This window comes from Equus caballus, chromosome 3, assembly GCF_041296265.1.
Source record: "Equus caballus isolate H_3958 breed thoroughbred chromosome 3, TB-T2T, whole genome shotgun sequence".
In the NCBI taxonomy this organism is placed as follows: Eukaryota; Metazoa; Chordata; class Mammalia; order Perissodactyla; family Equidae; genus Equus; species Equus caballus.
In genome coordinates, this window is record NC_091686.1 from 113,857,512 (window position 1) to 113,874,895 (window position 17,384).

General features: G+C 44.5%; 1 protein-coding gene across 31 annotated transcripts in view; it reads right to left on the minus strand.

Moving 5' to 3' along the window:
• CC2D2A (coiled-coil and C2 domain containing 2A) overlaps nucleotides 1-14,262 on the minus strand; it is a 116,040-nt gene extending 101,778 nt beyond the window's left edge. For 8 of the 31 annotated variants that reach the window (XM_070262661.1, XM_070262655.1, XM_070262663.1 and 5 more), the window contains exons 1-5: nucleotides 13,930-14,262; nucleotides 13,168-13,267; nucleotides 8,470-8,529; nucleotides 6,315-6,395; nucleotides 4,222-4,351 (exon numbers count right to left, since the gene is read on the minus strand). In XM_070262661.1, the coding sequence (XP_070118762.1) occupies nucleotides 4,222-4,351; nucleotides 6,315-6,395; nucleotides 8,470-8,508 (250 nt within the window). In that variant the 5' untranslated portion in view covers nucleotides 8,509-8,529; nucleotides 13,168-13,267; nucleotides 13,930-14,262. Of the gene's footprint in view, nucleotides 1-4,221; nucleotides 4,352-5,270; nucleotides 5,388-5,800; nucleotides 5,940-6,314; nucleotides 6,396-8,469; nucleotides 8,530-10,749; nucleotides 10,889-13,167; nucleotides 13,268-13,929 lie in introns of those variants that run through there. The other 23 variants (XM_070262669.1, XM_070262666.1, XM_070262665.1 and 20 more) reach the window with 13 other exon arrangements.
• Nucleotides 14,263-17,384: the final 3,122 nt, after the last annotated feature.

Below are 17,384 nucleotides of genomic sequence, written 5' to 3' on the forward strand. Positions count from 1 at the left end.
TTTCAGATTCCTGCTTGGATATCCAAAAGGCATCTCAAACTTTGCATGTCTTTTTCCTGATTTCTATCCCTAAACCTATTCTTTCTGCCATCTTTCCTTTCCATAAATAGCAACTCCATTTTCCCAGGTGGCTCAAATCAAAAAGCCGAGTCATCCTTCCCACTTTCACAACTCCTGCTCAATCAGCAATAAACCCTGTTGTCTCTACCTTCCAGATACCCAGATTCCCACCAGTTCTTTCCATCCCATCCACCACCACCCTGGTCCCAGTCCCCACCGTCTCCCACCTGAATTGTTGCGTTGCCCTCTACCCGGTCTCTGTGCTGCTTCTGTCCTTGCTCCTCTCAGAGTCAACTCTTAGCACAGCAGCCTTCAGCCTGAAGTCTGACTATATCATTTATCTGCTCCAACACTCCCATGGCTCTCATTTTGCTTGGATTGAAAGTCTAAGGGCCCACAAGGCTGAGTACAATTCTCTCTTCCCTTCTGATTTTATTTCCTTCTCCTTCCTCCTTGCTCACTCTGTCAACCACTCTGGCCTCCTTGCTGTTTCTTAAACAGACCCAGCACACTCTTGCTTTAAAGCTATTTTCCTCAGGGATCTCTTGTTTCCTTCAGGCCTCTGCTCTAACATTGTCTTATTGGAGAAGCCTCCCCCTGATGACCTTTTATAAAATAGCCACCCTTCCTCTCACTTCCACTGCGGTCCTGTCCAGCTTCTTCTTTATCTTTCTCCATAGCTCTTCTCACTAACTGCCGTGCTGTATATTTATCATGTTTATTTCATTTGTTTTTTCTTTTTCCCTCTCATCCCCTCACTGAAATATAAACTCTGTTGGAAGTTCTAAGGCATTATATTCTTGCCCCTATTTTGCAAATAAAGAAACTGAAGTTTAGGGAGGTGGAGGAACTTTCCCAAGTGAGTAAGGAAGTAACAGGTAGAGACTGGTCCTCACACTTGTCTGATGCCAAAGACCATGATATTAACTGCTACAACACTATTGCCTTTCAGCCACAAGCTTAATAAACAGATGGGTGGAGAGCTTCCCTTGGGTGGGCACTGAAGTCTCTGAATGCTCAGGTGGTCAGCAGGCATTCAGAGGCCAGTAAGCAGTCAACCAGAGTGGAGGCAGATTGCAGGAGAATGGAAATACAATCGGAAGTGACCAGATTGCATAGGGTCTCAGGACCCAGAGCAAATAAAAGAGTGGACTTACGTGATGCTTATTACAGATTCCTGAGTAGAAAAGTGACATAAGGAGTTTTAAAGAAGGATGCATGTAGTGGTTTAAAACTATGTTCATAAATTTCTTTGACACACCAGCCTTTACAAGGTGGAGCCTAATTTCCCTCCCCTTGAATGTGGGCTGGACTTAGTGACATGCTTCTACCAAATGGCAGTGGTGTGTGATTTCTCAGGCAAGGTCATAAAACACATGGCTGCTTCCACCTTGCCCTGGATGTAGTAGGTGTTTTCTACACACATTTGTGTGTTTCTAAGCCCTCTGTCTGATACCCTCTTTCCCCGACACTCTGCCACAGACTCCTGCACACCCATCAGGCTGAGTTTCTCTATAGACCCCTGTGCCCCCTGCTCTGCCTATCTCAGGTCCATACTCCATGCTGTTATTCTCACAGCCCTCTTCATTCCTTATACTTGCCTGTCTCTTGTTATAATGTGCATTGACACACATTAGCCCCCCTTATCCATGGTTTTGCATTCCATAGTTTCAGTTACCTGCAGTCAATTGTGGTCTGAAAATATTAAATGAAAAATTCCAGAAATAAACAATTCACATGTTTTAAATTGTGTGTGGTTCTGAGTAGTGAGATGGAATCTCGCTCTGTCCTGCTCTGTCCCACCCTGGACGTGAATCATCCTTTTGTTCAGGGGATTCATGCTGTAAACACTACACGCCCTTTAGTTACTTAGCAGCCATTTCATTATCAGATTGACTGTTATGTGTCACAATGCTTGTGTTCAAGTAACCCTTATTTTACTTAATAATAGCCCCAAAGTGCAAGAGTAGTGATGCTGGCAGTTCAGATATGCCAAAGAGAAGCCATAAAGTGCTTCCTTTAAGTGAAAAGGTGAAAGTTCTCCACGTAATAATAAGGGAAGAAATAAAATCATATGCGGAAGGTTACTAAGATCTATGGTAACCTTTATTACAGTATATTGTTATAATCGTTCTATTTTATTATTAGTTATTTTTAATCTCTTACTGTGCCTAATTTATAAATTAAACTTTATCATAGGTATGAAGGGATAGGGACAAACATGGTATATATAGGGTTCAGTACTATCCTCAGTTTCAGGCATCTACTGGGGATCTCGGAACATATTCCCCGTGGATAAGGGGGGGCGGGGAGCTACTGTAATTAACAAAACCTGTTCTGCTCTCTTGAACATGTGGCTGACTTTCTGCTGGTCTTCACCTCTCATTTGGGGCTGATATCTGGCCACACAGGCTTCTTATCCACCAGGCATCTCCACCTCCCTCCTAGGGATGTTTTCTCTACATCTTGGCCCACGAGTGCGCCCCAATCAGCAACAGCTTTCAGTGCTCCAGGGCTGCCCAGACGCTGGCTGGTCAAGACTTTGCTCAAGCAGGCAAATCTTAGCTTTGTATTGTTCTCCTCTTCTCCAATCAGAAACTGTGCTTTTTTATTTTTTATATTTGGACTAGTGCATAGATTAAAACTCTTATCTCACTCTCAAACACCTTAATTACTGTGCATTTATCTAATAAATAATAAAATAAATAAATAAAATAAATAATAAAATATTTAAAATACTTCCTCATCCTTTTTTGATTGGATCCTCAGTCACCCCCATGGTGGTAGTGTATAGTATTTTCCCCATTTTAGAAATAAGGAAAGAATCCACTTTTCATTACGCCACAGAGCCTTTATTTCTGATTACCCACTCTGACATTTTTGCCTTGATTTTAAAATAACTACCTAAATGTTCAGTAGTTGTGCCCCTGCAAAATTCATATGTTGAAGCCCTAATCCTCAATGTGGTGGTATTTGGAGATAGAGACTGTAAGGAGGTAATTAAGGTTAAATGAAGTCATATGGTGGGGTCCTAATACAATTGGATTAGTGTCCTTTTAAGAAGAGACACCAGAGAATTTGATGGACTCCCCCGCCCTCCTGCCCAAGAAAAGGCCATGTGAACGTACTGAGAGGTGGTGGCTGCCTACAAGCCAGGAAGAGAGGTCTCACTGGAAACTGACGCTGCTGGCGCCCTGATCTTGGACTTCCAGCCTCCAGAAAGGTGAGAAATAAATGTCTGTTATTTGAGCCACCCAGTCTATGGTATTTTGTTAAGGTAGCCTGAGCTAAGATAAGTTATAATCTTCAAAAATGAATAAGTGGCAACTATATGGAATAAAGCTTGGTTCTGTTTCACTAACTTGTAACAGCTCTGATGTATCACTGTTCTTCGATGGGAACTGCATTTTCTCAGGGTTGGACCTCAGATGAGCTTGCTTCTAAAGCCCTCTAAATTCCAACAGTTACTTTATTCCCCAGCTCTGCTACAAGGAAATAGGGCAACAATTGTATCATAATTAGGTACCGATTGGAAAGTGTAACATACTTCTCGACTTGTCTAATCCACTTTTCATGAAAAGCAACAAGTGAGGGGTAATCATTTTCCACACCAGGAGCAGATAATTAATGATGTTCACTGTACTGGGGAAGAGCAAATGCTGTAAATACAGGCCAAGGTTCTTGGAGGAGAGAAGGTAGAGTGTGTGTGTGTATGTGTGTGTATGTGTGTGTGTGTGTGTGTGTGTGTGTGTGTGTGTGTGTGTGGTAAGTGCAGAGGTCCTCAAGGGGCAAGGTAGCCGAGCGCCTCAGAAACTCCCTCACGTCTTCCAACATCTGAGTCAAGTCCCACTTCACTGACACACAGGACTTCCTAACTCTGTCACCTTCCTTTGAATTTTTATATATTTGATTATCTGCACCATTTCTATTTCAATTAACACTTCCAAGCTTATGTGGTTATATAAATATGTCCTGGAGCTATATGTTCCGTCTCCCAGACAGATGCTAACCTAGAAAATTAGCCACAGAGTTGGGGTGAAGTGTGGTGGAGGGCAGTGGCGTATATGAAAAATAATACCGGTAAAAACCCCCATATTGCTTTGTGCTGATCACAGTAGGCGGTTAATAAATCCTGGGTCAACTGAACTGAGAGACACTTACTCCTCGGGCCCCGTCGGGTTGGCATGCTCAGGGGGCGAGCGTCAGCGTTGGGATCTTCGTGCCCAGGCTCCTGCTGGTCGCCAAGATGGGACTTTTCAGACACCATTTCGTCGGGGCCAGCAGTCGGCAGCTATGGGCAGATGGTCAGAGTTGTGACTCATGGGGCTGTGGTTGACTCAGTTCTTTTCTTAGGATGAGGTGGGTCACTTAGCGAAGGGACAAGGCTTTAATCCGATTAGATCCAGAGAATTTTGCTCCCTGTCACCTGAGTCACTGTGGTCACCCCCTGGGAAGTGGACCAACCCAGAGTTTCTCTAGGAGATTTCTCAGGAAATGACCGAGGCACCCTCAAATAAAATGAATATTTTCACTTTTTCTAGGTATAATGTGTACAGTTCTGCAGAAATTTGAAGGAAAAGGGAAGCAGCAAAGTCACAATCAGCCCATTAGTTCCAAGCTCCAAATCATTTGGAAACAGCTGCTAATGTGTCTCTGGATAATTCTGGGCAAATACTGCATCCACCTTTGGGTGTCCCCAAGAATAAATAGCCTCCGGTTCCTTCCCAAACTCTCAGAGGAGGGGTGGCGGGTGAGAAACCCTGGTGGAAGCCACAGGTGAGTGATGGCCCTTGGGGCCAGACAAAGGCCTGCCTCCAGACTCAGTTACTGTGGCACTCTGGGCCAGTTCCTTAACTTCCTGTGCTTTGCTTTGTCATCTGTAAAAGGAAAATAAAGGTGGCCCATTCCCGGAAGTGTTGCTAGGTATCAGGCATTGTGCAAAGCACAGACATTCTGATTTAAATAAATAGCCTGGGGTAGACCTGAGGCATCTAATTAAAAAAAAAAAATTCCCATGTTATTCTGAAGTGCCGCCTCTGGATTTCTTGCCACACCCCAGTGACTGCTCCTTTGTCTGGGATCAGGGCTCCTGTGTGGGTTGCGTTAACAAGGTGATGCCTAGGAACTGCAATGCTTGTATTATATTTTCCTCTGCATCCCTGCCCCTTTCTCCTGTTCAGTCCAAGCTCCACACCCCTAGCCCAGCTCACCACTGCTCACTGTGCCCGTGGCCTTCGAGCTAAGGACTTGAAAGCTTTTCATTTGCATTGGATCCTCTGCTGTCTTGGTGGGCCCCCTGGCCCTGGTTGCAGAAGCCCTAGCTGACCCTGCAAGAAGGTGTTAAACACCCTGAGTGGCCGGAGGGACAGGCCACGTGGTCACGCAGCGCCTCCCTCCCTCCCTGTGGGCCCTCCCAGGGGCGGCTCCATCCTAGAAGCAGAAGGCAGCTCCTCTGCCCAGCTTGTCTCAACGGGAGCGTGCTGGGCAAGGTGGGAGCTGAGAGGGGGATTTCTTCCCTGACTTGGGCTCTCCTGGTGCCCTCCCCACTTCCCCACTTCCCCGCCTCCACGGCCATCTCTTTCCAGGCAGCTCCATCACGTGGCTGCTGGCTCAAAATGGCGCTCCCCCCTCTGCCTCCCCTGTTGGCATCTGAATTATTCCAAGCAAATCGCCCCTCCACAAGATCTTCCCTGCCTCCCCCCTCAGAGGACAATAACTCCTTACACAGGAATTCATTTACCTTGAGAAGGGTGGTCTGGCACGGGATACTCCGAGCTGAGGAGGGCAACCCCTGTAGGGAGCAGAGCTGGGGAGGGAGTGCCAGCAGGCTCGGGAGATGGAGTTGGCCTCGGGCTTAGACTGAAGTGGAATTTGGGCTTGGAGTTGGAGAAAGGGGGAAGTTCCCCAAGGTTTGTAATCCTGCACTGCCATCTATCGGCGGTCTTAGTTTATGGCCTTTGATGACAACACTAAAAGGACTGCTTCTGTCATCTCTAGCCTTCTCTCTCAGGAGATAGGAAAAAACCTTAGAGGAAAAATGCTCCAAGCACTGACCACAGCTTCTTGTGAGGGTCATCCATGAGACCCCACACAGGGTCCTACACCCAGACCATCCCTCTGCATCCTGCCTCTTCCAGAGAAGGGAAAATATTGGTACCCAGAGGAGGATGTGGGTTGCAGGCAGGTTGTTAATCAACCGCCCAATACACAGAAACAGCCCAAGAAACATGCACGTGTTTCTTGTTACTCCCTACCTGTTTCTTTCTTTTTCGTCTTTGAACTCTGGAGGTCTTCTGTCTTCCCACATCTGCATCCTCGTCATTTTCAACGAATTCCTTTGTTCAAAATGCAAATGGAAGAGTCATCACTTGGTAAGTGTGTAATTTGGGAAAGAATGTTAAGAGAGGAAGAGGGGTGTCATTTTTAGGTATTAAAATTAACATCAGCATCTTGACCTCAGGCCTCCACCCACTAACGTTGAGTGTGAGTGAAGGGACCGTTGATGAGATCTACTCTTCTCAAAATGGACATGTTCATGAAAAGTTGTTTCAAATCAAAACATTGTAAATGAGGTGATGGACAGGGGAGCTTCCATTGTCTGAGATCCTCACTCTGCACAGAACTCTTACTGAGCGCTTACTATGTCCCCGGCCCTGGGGGCACAGAGATACTCCCTGCCCTCAAAAGTCACAATCTAATGAAGGCCATGAACAGCAAACCTGCCAGGACAGACGTTCTGGCCCAGACAGGAAACCCGGCACAGGACGACATCAGAACCATAGAAAGGGTTTCCAGGTTTGGGCTTCCCTGCTCCCCTTACTCTCAGGTAGAGAGAAATGGGGATATATGTTAAATCATCGCAGAAGTTTCAATTTAAATGAGATAATAGCAGATCTTTTTGAAAAGGGAGAAATCCTTTAACAGTGCAAACTTGGTTTTCTTTTTCCACATGACCCTCTCTAAAGTCTTAGTCATAAAATGTTAAAGCCGAATGCTCTAAAATGTTCAAGCTTCAAACTTTTCTGCTCTTAGAGTTTTACAAATTGGGGCACAAGCACCTCTGCATGTAAAAGAGGTTGCAAGATAAACCCACAACCTCTCCTTGGTACACCGAATTTATTAGAAAGTTTTTTCTAAAATTGGGATTTTTTTTTCTTATGCTGAAATAAACTTGGAACACAAAGCGTGGATTTTAATGATTTAAGATTTCAAAGAAACATCATGCAGGTCACTGGGCAAGGCTCCAACTGTACGTCAGTGCCCTTGGCCGTTGGGATTAGGGATGACATGGACTTCAGCTACAGAGGAGAGAATGGAGGCCCCAACCAGGGAACAGGCATAGCCTGAGCTGTTCCTCCGTCTGCAGGACCTGGTCTGTCTGCCTCCTGCTCTGAGCATAAGCCCTGTCCTCACTAGGGCCTCCTGATTCAAGGCCCATTGCGTGGGCAGTGTTCTTAGCTCAGGAATTCACCAACTTGGATTAAAGATGATGGCAAGAGTGAGGTGCACAAGTGCGGTTCTTAATTCAAGTAAGTTCTTTTTGGCTTGTGATGGGCTTGTGAGAAATCGTGGTCGTCTTTGGCTGTCCAGTATTGTTTTGATCCTCCATCAATGGAAAACTGTCCAGCAGGACTTCAAATTAGGTAGAATGTAAACTCCCTGAGGGCACAGAGTTGTTTCACTGTCATATCTCCAGGGAGCGGAGGAAGGATACATATTTGTTGCATGAATGAATAAACAAATGTAGATTTATGTGGCTTGTCAGTACTTGATGTCTTGCTTAAAGCTTATCTGCATGGTTTTATCTGGCTAATGTGGTCCTTCAGGCTTTTTGAAGTGCCCTATTGAAAGCAGCGTATGGTTTCCATTTTTGCCTCTGTGGTCTCAAGTTAGTGAGCCCTGAGCCAAGAGAGAAGCAAGGATCCAGAGGAATACTTTCTCCTCTGTTTGAGGTCTGTGGTCTCCAAGTTGGCGACAGCCTCCCTTCTCTGGTCCAGACAGTGTTTCATGATGTTTTGCACACAATGAGTTGGAAACTGTAGGACTCCGTGAGAGCGAATTTTATTATCACTCACAACCTACAGTTGTTACCTTCATTCTGAATTTCTTTAGAAATCAATGTGCTTCAGGCAGAGCTGGACCCAGTAGCAGGTGTTACTTAGAACTGCTGTGTGTCGGAACTCACGACAGGGTCACAAAGCAGCCTCAGAGCATCCAAGCAGAGGGATACCTTGGAGTGTCTGCAGGGCTGCATTTCCTCCTCCATCACCACCCCTTCTGCATGCAGTAGGTGTGCAATAAATGCTTGTTGCCGGCCTAACTTCCTCACTCACAAACACATGTGACATGAGTGTAGTACACACACACACACACACACATCCCTTTGGAGACATCTGAGCAAACACTTACCTCGGTAATTATTTTCACTTTTTCTTCCTGGGGATTCATTTTGGCTGTGATGACTGCTCCCTGACCGGCAAAGAACAAACAAGAAGTCAGTTCTTCTGAAATCATTGAGACATCTTTCTGGCCATTGATAAATATGAAGCCGCCCTTGCTGGTGAGTGAGGTGTTTGAGCAGAGTGGACTCCACACACAAGGAGTACATTCTTGCAGAACCAGGATTGGTGGAAATGAGCACTAGAGGAAAAAGAAGGGTGCCAGACCCTCTGTCCCCGTGGGCCTGGCAATGAGCCTAGTTTTACTGTGTTGCAGGTGGGAGCTGGGAAAAGTTCTGCCCTTGGAGGGAATCCAGTCCCTGAAGGACTATTCACATCTTCTCGTCTCTCCTCAAACTTCTACATTCCCACCGCTCTTCACCCTTTACCCTTGACCTTGGTTCTCATTTCATGAGCAAGGAGATGAGACCAGAGTGGGCTTCCACACCCCCTGTCTAACCTCCCTGAGTTGTGTCACCTCCTCTGCTTCCACTTGCTAGCGCGACCCATCCCTGCTCCCATCTGGGCCAGGGCCTCTGCATGGGTGCAGGTCCCATACCCTCCCCTCCTCTAGGACCTTGATCCAGACAACTTCTCCCTTTCATCTGGATAATTATTTCCTGCTGCTCTGTTGGCTCGTGCTCATCAGTTTACAAAGTGCTGTAATCGGTCCTTTCCTTAAAAAAGCTCTCTCTGGACTTCACCTCTCTTTCCAGCTATGGCTCAACTTTTCAACCCTCTACAGGAAAACTCCTCAAACCCTCTCTTTCTGAATCAGTGTTCTGGGCCCAGCACTCCATGAACCTGCTCTTGACAAGGTCCCCAGTGATCCCTGTGTCACCACATCTAAGTGATCAATCCTCAGTCCTCATCTTATTTAACATGTAAGATGCATTTATTAGTGAAACTGACCCATTACTTTCTTTTTTTTAAGATTTTTAAATTTTTTTCCTTTTTCTCCCCAAAGCCCCCCAGTACATAGTTGTATATTCTTTGTTGTGGGTCCTTCTAGTTGTGGCATGTGGGACGCTACCTCAGCGTGGTTTGATGAGCAGTGCCATGTCTGTGCCCAGGATTCGAACCAACGAAACACTGGGCCGCCTGCAGCGGAGCGCGAACGTAACCACTCGGCCATGGTGCCAGCCCCCCTCTCCCCCCCCATTACTTTCTTTTTATTGAAATATTTCCTTCACTTGGCTTCTGGGACACGTTCTTCTGGTTTTCCTCCTACGCACTGGCTGCTCCTTCTCAAACTCCTGGGCTGGTTTCTCCTCATCTCCCAACCACTACATGTGGGGGCGCCTGGGGCCCAGCCTTGACCAACTTGTCCCCCTGGCCGTTTCCTCCTGTCTCTTGGCTTTAAATACTATCCACTCACTGACACTTCCCAAATGTAGGGGGTCCTAGGCCCACACATCTCCCCAGAACTCCAGGCTCAATCATTCAAGTGCTTGATGGATGCCTTCACTTGGCCTAACATGCGCCAAACAAAGCTCCTCCTCATCACCCCTGAATCTGCTTGTCCTGCAATCTTCCTTGTTGCAATGAACAGAACTCCGTTTTGCTCAGGCCAGAAATCTTAGAGCCATTCTTGACTCCTTTCTGACTCTAATAGGACACACCACATCCAATCCATCAGAAATCCTGCCAGCTTTGCCTTCAAATTATATTGCAAATCCAAGCACCTCCACTGTTATCACTCTGCTCAAGCACCATCGTCTCTCACATGATCTAGTGCAAGAACCTCCTATCTTCTCTGCTTCCCACCTTGCTTACCTACAATCTATTCTCTACATTGAACTGAGAGCGAATTGTTTAAAATTTAAGTGAGATTGTGTCATCCCTCCACTCACAATCCTCCAATGACTTCCCTTTCTCAACAGAGTAAAATCCCAAATCCTTTCAATAGCCTATAAGGCCCTACACGATCTGCACTTGAATTCTCTTGCCTCAGGGCCTTTGCACTTGCTGTTCCCTCTGCCTAGAACTCTCTTTCCCGAGATATCTGCATTGCTCTCTCTCTTTCAATTCCTTCAGAATTCAGTTCTGCTCAAATTTCATTTTATCAGAGAGGTCTTCCCTGAAAACTCACAATATAATGATAACCTCCTGGAACTCCCTAACCACCTTATAGTGATTTCTTTTTCCATAGTACTCATCACTAGTCAACATATGTATTTTTTTGTTATTGTCTGCCCATTCACATTGAAACATAAGCTTCAGGACAGCAGGACATTCATTCACTGTTTACCTCCAGAGCCTAGGACATTGGCACCCAGCAGACGCTCAATAAATATTTGCTGAATGGAGGACTAAATCACTATATACTGACTGTGTCTCCATGACCACATTCTGGAGCTCTTCAAAGCTTCATTGTCCTCTTTGGGCTGCTGCAAAGCATTAAATGAGAAAACATGGGGACAAACATCAGGGCTGACAAATTGTACGCCCTTCCTCATATCTGTGGAATCCGAATCCTAAGTGGGACTCAGTCATTTAAGCAGCTTTTCTGAGGGGTTCAAGCTTTCATTGACCCTATTAGCACGTTAAAGGGAAATAAAACATCTCAAATTCTATTGCCTCCCATCCAGACCGCCTCATGGGCCACAAAAAACAGAGGAAGGGAAATGATGAAAGCTGCTAGGAAAATAAAAGAGTGAGGAAGTAATCCAGAGAGAAGGAGGGGCAGATAATAAAAATGAAATGCCACAGGACATGAAAGCTCTGTAATAAACAGCTCTGGTAATTATGAACTGGAAAAAAAGAACTGTGATATATTTTAGTGACTAAAAAAAATTCTTTCTCAATAAATTAAAAAAAATACATTCTATGTGAAAGAAAGAAATAGAAGTAGAAAATGAAAAATATGGTGGGGTTGATTTTTTTCTTCCCATCCTTTCCTGATCATTACTTTTGAGTGAGTTTCTAAGGAAATCAAGTGACAATAAAGTTAATTTTTTTATGAACACTGTTCCTTAGAAAAGATAAATTAATATTGCCCAACTTTAATATGCAGCTTTTCATCCCCACTTGCATTGAACACTTATAATATATTTCTACTGACAACATCAAAATAAGAGCCATGACTTACTGCAGACTTATTTTGTGCTCTCTCTAGATATATGAGATCACAAGGCCTCACAATGACTCTTCTAGCTTAGTGCTATAGGCCTGAATTTACGTAGGAGGAAACCCAGGTTTCTTCTGAGTTTAACCTCTGACAGGTTACAGGATTTGCCCAAGGTTATAGATATTCAGTGTTACATTCAGAATTTGACCCCAGGACTCTGTGATTCCAGAGTCTTCCTCCCTGCCACTCTACCTCTCTGCCTCACCACCTATTCTTGCTTTCGCAATGCTATCAGTTACCATTCTATGCTAGCCCACTCTTCTGGAAATATTGACGATTGAACTGAAGTGGAGCATCACCCCAGTGATAACAGGCTTTGGCTATTTTAGGTCAATGATTTATTTGTCTCAGTGCAGAAACCAAAGATATTTTTCAATGAAAGTAGTGACACCTTCATCCAAACAAATGGACTATCTCTGAGGGTCATCAGAAGATCAGAGTCCTATCCAGAGGACCCTGTGACAAATTCTACAGGATGCAGGGGAAAAGGAATGAAGGTGTCTGAAAAGGGCACCATTGTATGCACTGCATCTCAACCTTGCCTGCTTAAAAACCAATGCAGTATATGTGTCCTACTCCAGAACAGTGAAAACATGGGTTTATAGAAAATTTATAATTTGTAAAAAATTATATGGACCTGGGTTCCAAATCCAGCTCTGTTTATCAGCTGTGTGATCTTGGAGCAATGCCTTCAACTCCCTGAGACACATTTCTATGTCTGTAAACCTGCCATCATAATTCCCACCTCAATGGGTAATCATTTTACAAGGGTTAAATGATAAAATTTGCGTAGTAGAATGCCTGGCTTGGACGAGGCTTTCAACACTGGTGTTATTATTAAGACAAGGTGGAGGTAGAGAGGAAAAGTAGAAGAAAGGAGAAGGGAGGGAAAGACCTTAGGGGATAGTACGGGAGGCATAAGAAAGACCTTAGGTGACAGTCAAGCCCCCCTTTACCATCTTTGGTTCCCAAGTTCGACCCTCTGGCTGCAATAACCAGTATGCCCTCTCTCCCTAGCCCCAGCTGGGCTGCGGGCAGTTTTCTTTCCGTTTCTATTTACGGTGCTTCTGAAGCCTTCCCCTGCCCTCACACCCATCGGCATTTCTCCCTGTGTACAGTGCTTAGCTTTTTCTGTCCAGACTGGCAGAGCTGGAGCCTGGAACCCTGGGCAGGGGTCACACACACACCCCTTTTTAAAATTTATTACCTAATTCTACAAGTTATTCCAGCCATAGCTTCCTGTCGTTTAAGGTTAGGGACCTATAGCTTTATAGAATCATTTAATCAACTTGATATAACACATATCGCCCTTGAAGAGCACATTTAAATCCCATATTTGAGCTGTGCTATGTGATACATGCCCAGTGCACACCCATGATGAACCGAGTGCTCCCAGCACCCCCCTCACCCCGGCTGGGGGGAGTCCGCTGTGCTCTCAGCACTTTAGACCCTGTGATAAACCTCCTGTGGCACTCAGCTCACTGTACTGTTATGAACTGTTTATAGGTCTGTCTTGCCAGGAAACTCGGAGCTTCTGACCTGGTCTAATTCACTCTTGCATGTTCTCGACTTCAGCACATTGCCTGGTGCTCTGTGGATGCTCCATAAATGTTTGAATGAGCGACGCTTTCAATAAGCTCTAGGAGAGAGATATTGAGAGAGATTTCATTCTCATGCTGAATTTATTTGCAGAAAAGGTGATATGAAAATCCAATTATAGATGTGTATTTCCCATTGGATTTTATTAGCTTTTCATAGCACCTCTTTGCAGTGAAGGGAAATAATCAATTTAAATCTCCGGCTGCAGATTATCTTGAGGTCTTTTGGAGAGAGCAGCAATCTGCAGCCCTGTGTCTGTCATGGCTACTTTTCTGTCTGATGCCAGGAAGAGGGAAGTAATTAGTACCTCACCCCTCAAACAAATTGGAATGGAAAGGCCCAGAACTGCAACACGCAGCAAAGGTTTCCGGGAGGCCGGATGGAACAGGATGGCATGGAGGTCCCAGGCAGGAAGCAGAGGGACCGGCCATCTGGGAGGAATCCCTCGCAGGGGCTGTGATGAGCTGAACTGACATTTCCTGCAAACCAGACACCAGGCAGTAGCTCAAATCAAAGCAGCCCTAGTAACGCTCTACGTTTCAATTCCAGAAACTAAAATATTAATAGTAACGATGAGAACGCCTACATTTACAATTCATTAAATCTGTTCGGGGTACCCAGGGGAGAGACTGAGCTCCAAGCCGGGTAACTGAAAGCAGGGCACCCTTGCAGCAGCCCTGCTCCCGGGAAGAACTGATTTACCTTAAGGAACTTTACCAAGGCGCTTGGCCGATTCTGCTTTCTGGGACGAGTGGAAAGTGGAAAGAGATGGGTTGCATTGCTGAATCTTCTAAAAGAGCCCAAAGGGAAGGCTGAATGCTGGGGCGGCCCCTCGGCTGTGCCCTGGACGCTGCAGCCACGTCTCCAAGCAAAAACACCCGCTTAGCAACCCGTTCCTAAGGAAGGTCACTCAGTCGCTTTTTTTTCTTTTAAAGTGACAGGTTACTTCCAGCAGTAAAACACAACAAACATGCAGGGTGAGCAGGGGAGCACAGCCTACAAGAGAAGGACGAAGAGAAATCAGCCCCGGGAGCTGGGCAGAAATTAGGTCAAGGTTTAAAATAACCTCCCTCGTATCATCAGCGTGACTGGGCATTTCTGGTAGAAGACAGGTGATGCTCAGAGGTGGGTGGTTAAATCTTAAAAGGTCGCCATTGCAGGGTGAGGGTGTCTAACTCGTCTGCGGCAAAGGCTCCCTGGAGGGGCTTGCCGCGCTGGCGAATGTGTCTCTGGAGAGTTTTCTGGTTAAATGTGGAAGATTGAATGTACAGACTAATCTCTCTTATTCTTTAATCCCTGTAAAATTACTGAAAGAGGATATAAATCTTATGGCTCAAAAAAGCAAAGGAAGTGGGAGAAGAGGCAAAGCAGATAATGAGTAATGGAATGAACAGACCAAAGAAAGCCACACTCCAAGCATACGTGTGTGTGTTTATTTGGGTCTCTGTGTATGTGTATGTGTGTGTGTGGTGGTGGTGGGGGCCAGGTAGCCATAAGAATGAGAAAATGAGCTTGTCCACTCTGCAGAACTCCAGAGAGCTCAGAATTAGGCTTGGTGGTGGTTGAATTGTGTCCCTCCAAAGAAGAAACGTTGGAGTCTTACCTCAGAATGTCACCTCATTTGGAGATGGGGTCATTACAGAGGCAATCAAGTTAAAATAAGGTCATTAGGGTGGGCTTTGATCCTATATGACTGTGTCTTTATAAAAAGGGGGATTTGGGCATAGAGGCAGACACACACAGAGGGAAGATGATGTGAAGACACCGAGAGAACACCATCTACAGTCCAAGAAGCCACCTTTCTTCTCTATGGAAGTTGAACCAGAGACACTGGTCTCAAGTTCCCAGGTTTGGCAGAGGATGGATGAGTCTCAGGGCTGGAAACCGGATAAGAAATGGAGAGGTGGGCAGGGCACGCTCCTTCCCACAGAACTGAGGCAATAAACATATACCTTCCCCCTGTCCCACCTCCACCAGCATCAAATTGGAAAACATGGAAAATTGTTTTCTGGAGAAACTGAATGGTCACAAAGAACAGATCGCAGATATTGACTTTTCCAGGTCCTCCAATGAAAAAACTAGCGTATCACCCTTACAGAAAAGTATCATAGAGAAAATGAGAGGATCTCAGGTTAAGAAATTCCACACTTGTAGTTACAGAAAGAGAGAACCAAGAAAATGAAAAGGTAGAATTTATCAAAGTAGTAATATAAGAAAAACTCTCAGAAGTGGAAGAACCAGTTCTTAGATTGAAAGAGACTATTTATTATCTAATGTGGCACAAGGAGACAACAAGACAACTTGTCTGTGTCAGTGTGTGCTCTGCCCATGGTGGGAAAAATATTCTCCAGAGGATTCATAACCATTGGCTTGCACTATGCTGTTTAATGATCTTATTTATGTTACCAATACCTTTTAGGAACCCCCTAAGTGACAAATTTTAAAAAGTGGTCTCAGGCTACTGGATCCCTGTGGGGTGCTGGGCAAGAGCACAAAAGAAAGATACAAAACTTTTCTGGAGGGACACACTTTCAAGTAGTCATTTCAGGGTGGACACAGATAAACCTCAGGGAAGATGAGCTCACAATCCAAAGTTAGACAACACAGGAGGAAACAATCAAGAGTCTACAGACAACCAGAGAGCACTACTGCATCCTCAAGAACTTCTGATAACACAATGATCAAATGGAGAATATACAAAAACAAAGATCATAAGAGAACTGAAAAGGAGGCTTTGAAAATATGAAAGAAGAGTGAGATACTACGAAAAGATCAGGCAAATGTGAAAAAGAATCAGCTAGAACTTTTAGAAATTAATAATAAAGTCCTGATTTTTTTTAAAGCAAAGGAAGTGTTAATCCACTGATGAGAGAGCTAGAAAGAGAATTAATAATGGGAAAGAGAGATTTAAAAAATTAAAATGTGGCTCAGAGAGATGGAAAATAGGAAAGAGTGTATGAAAGACATGGAGGAGAAATTGAGGGGTCCGCCGCGTCTAGTGGAGTCCCAGGAGGGGAGAAGAGACAAAGAAGCTGAATGCTGAATCTTAAAATTGAGGATCTTGGTCAACTTAACTTCTCTGGACTTCCATTTCCTCATCCATAAAATGAGGTTAATAATAATAGTAACTACTTTAGAAGGTTGTTATGAGATTTATTCAGTTAATATTGGTCAAATCTTGGCACACAGCAAGTGCAGTAAGGTTTACTAATGAAAAAAATGTGGATGTTGTCTTAGCTCAGGCTGCTTTAACAAAATACCATAGACTGAGAGGCTTCAACAATAGAGATTTATTTTCTCACAGTTCTGCAAGCTTGGAAATCCAAAATCAAGGTGCCAGTCCATTTGGTTTCTGGTGGGAGCTCTCTTCCTGGCTTGTAGATGACTGCCTTCTTGCTGGGTCCTCACATGGTCTTTCCTTGGTGCATTGGGATGGGTAGAGAGATAACGCTCTTTCTCTCTTTTCTTCTTCCAATAGGGCCACCAATCCTACTGGATTAGGGCTCAACCCGTAGGACCTCATTTAACCTTAATTACCTCCTAAACTCCCTGTCTCCAAATACAGGCATATTGAGCATTAGAGTTTCAACATGTGAGTCCATAGCAGGTGTTTACTGTAAGAGACTATCTACTTGAAGTGGTCAACTGTCCTAAGAGGTAGGATTTGTTCACCACTCTTGTGCTAATTAACTTTCTGATTATGACCTCCCTTATCTTTTAATATTTAACTAAACTGAACCAGTTCATAAGAGTTATATATTTCCTCATAACATTCTGAAATTATTCAAAAACATAATTCAGAAACATCATTTCTTGTAAAAATTTTTATGCAAGCAAAATAAATGAATCTAGCAGATTTGTTTCAAATCAAAATGCAAAAATTTCCTTCTTTTAGGTTAAGTGTTCCTGGCTGGCTCAAGAGTTTTTAATCACTAACAGGTGTTGAATCACACTTCACAAGCTTATTTTTTTAAATCTTTTGAGGTAATCAAATATGTTTTTCTTCTTTCATCTTTTAATGTGGTGAATCACATTAGCAATTTTTTTTTTCTGACGAAGATTCACTCTTAGCTAACATCTGTGCCAATCTTCCTCTATTTTGTATGTGGGTCACTGCCACAGCATGGCTGCCAACGAATGGTGTAGGTCCATGCCTG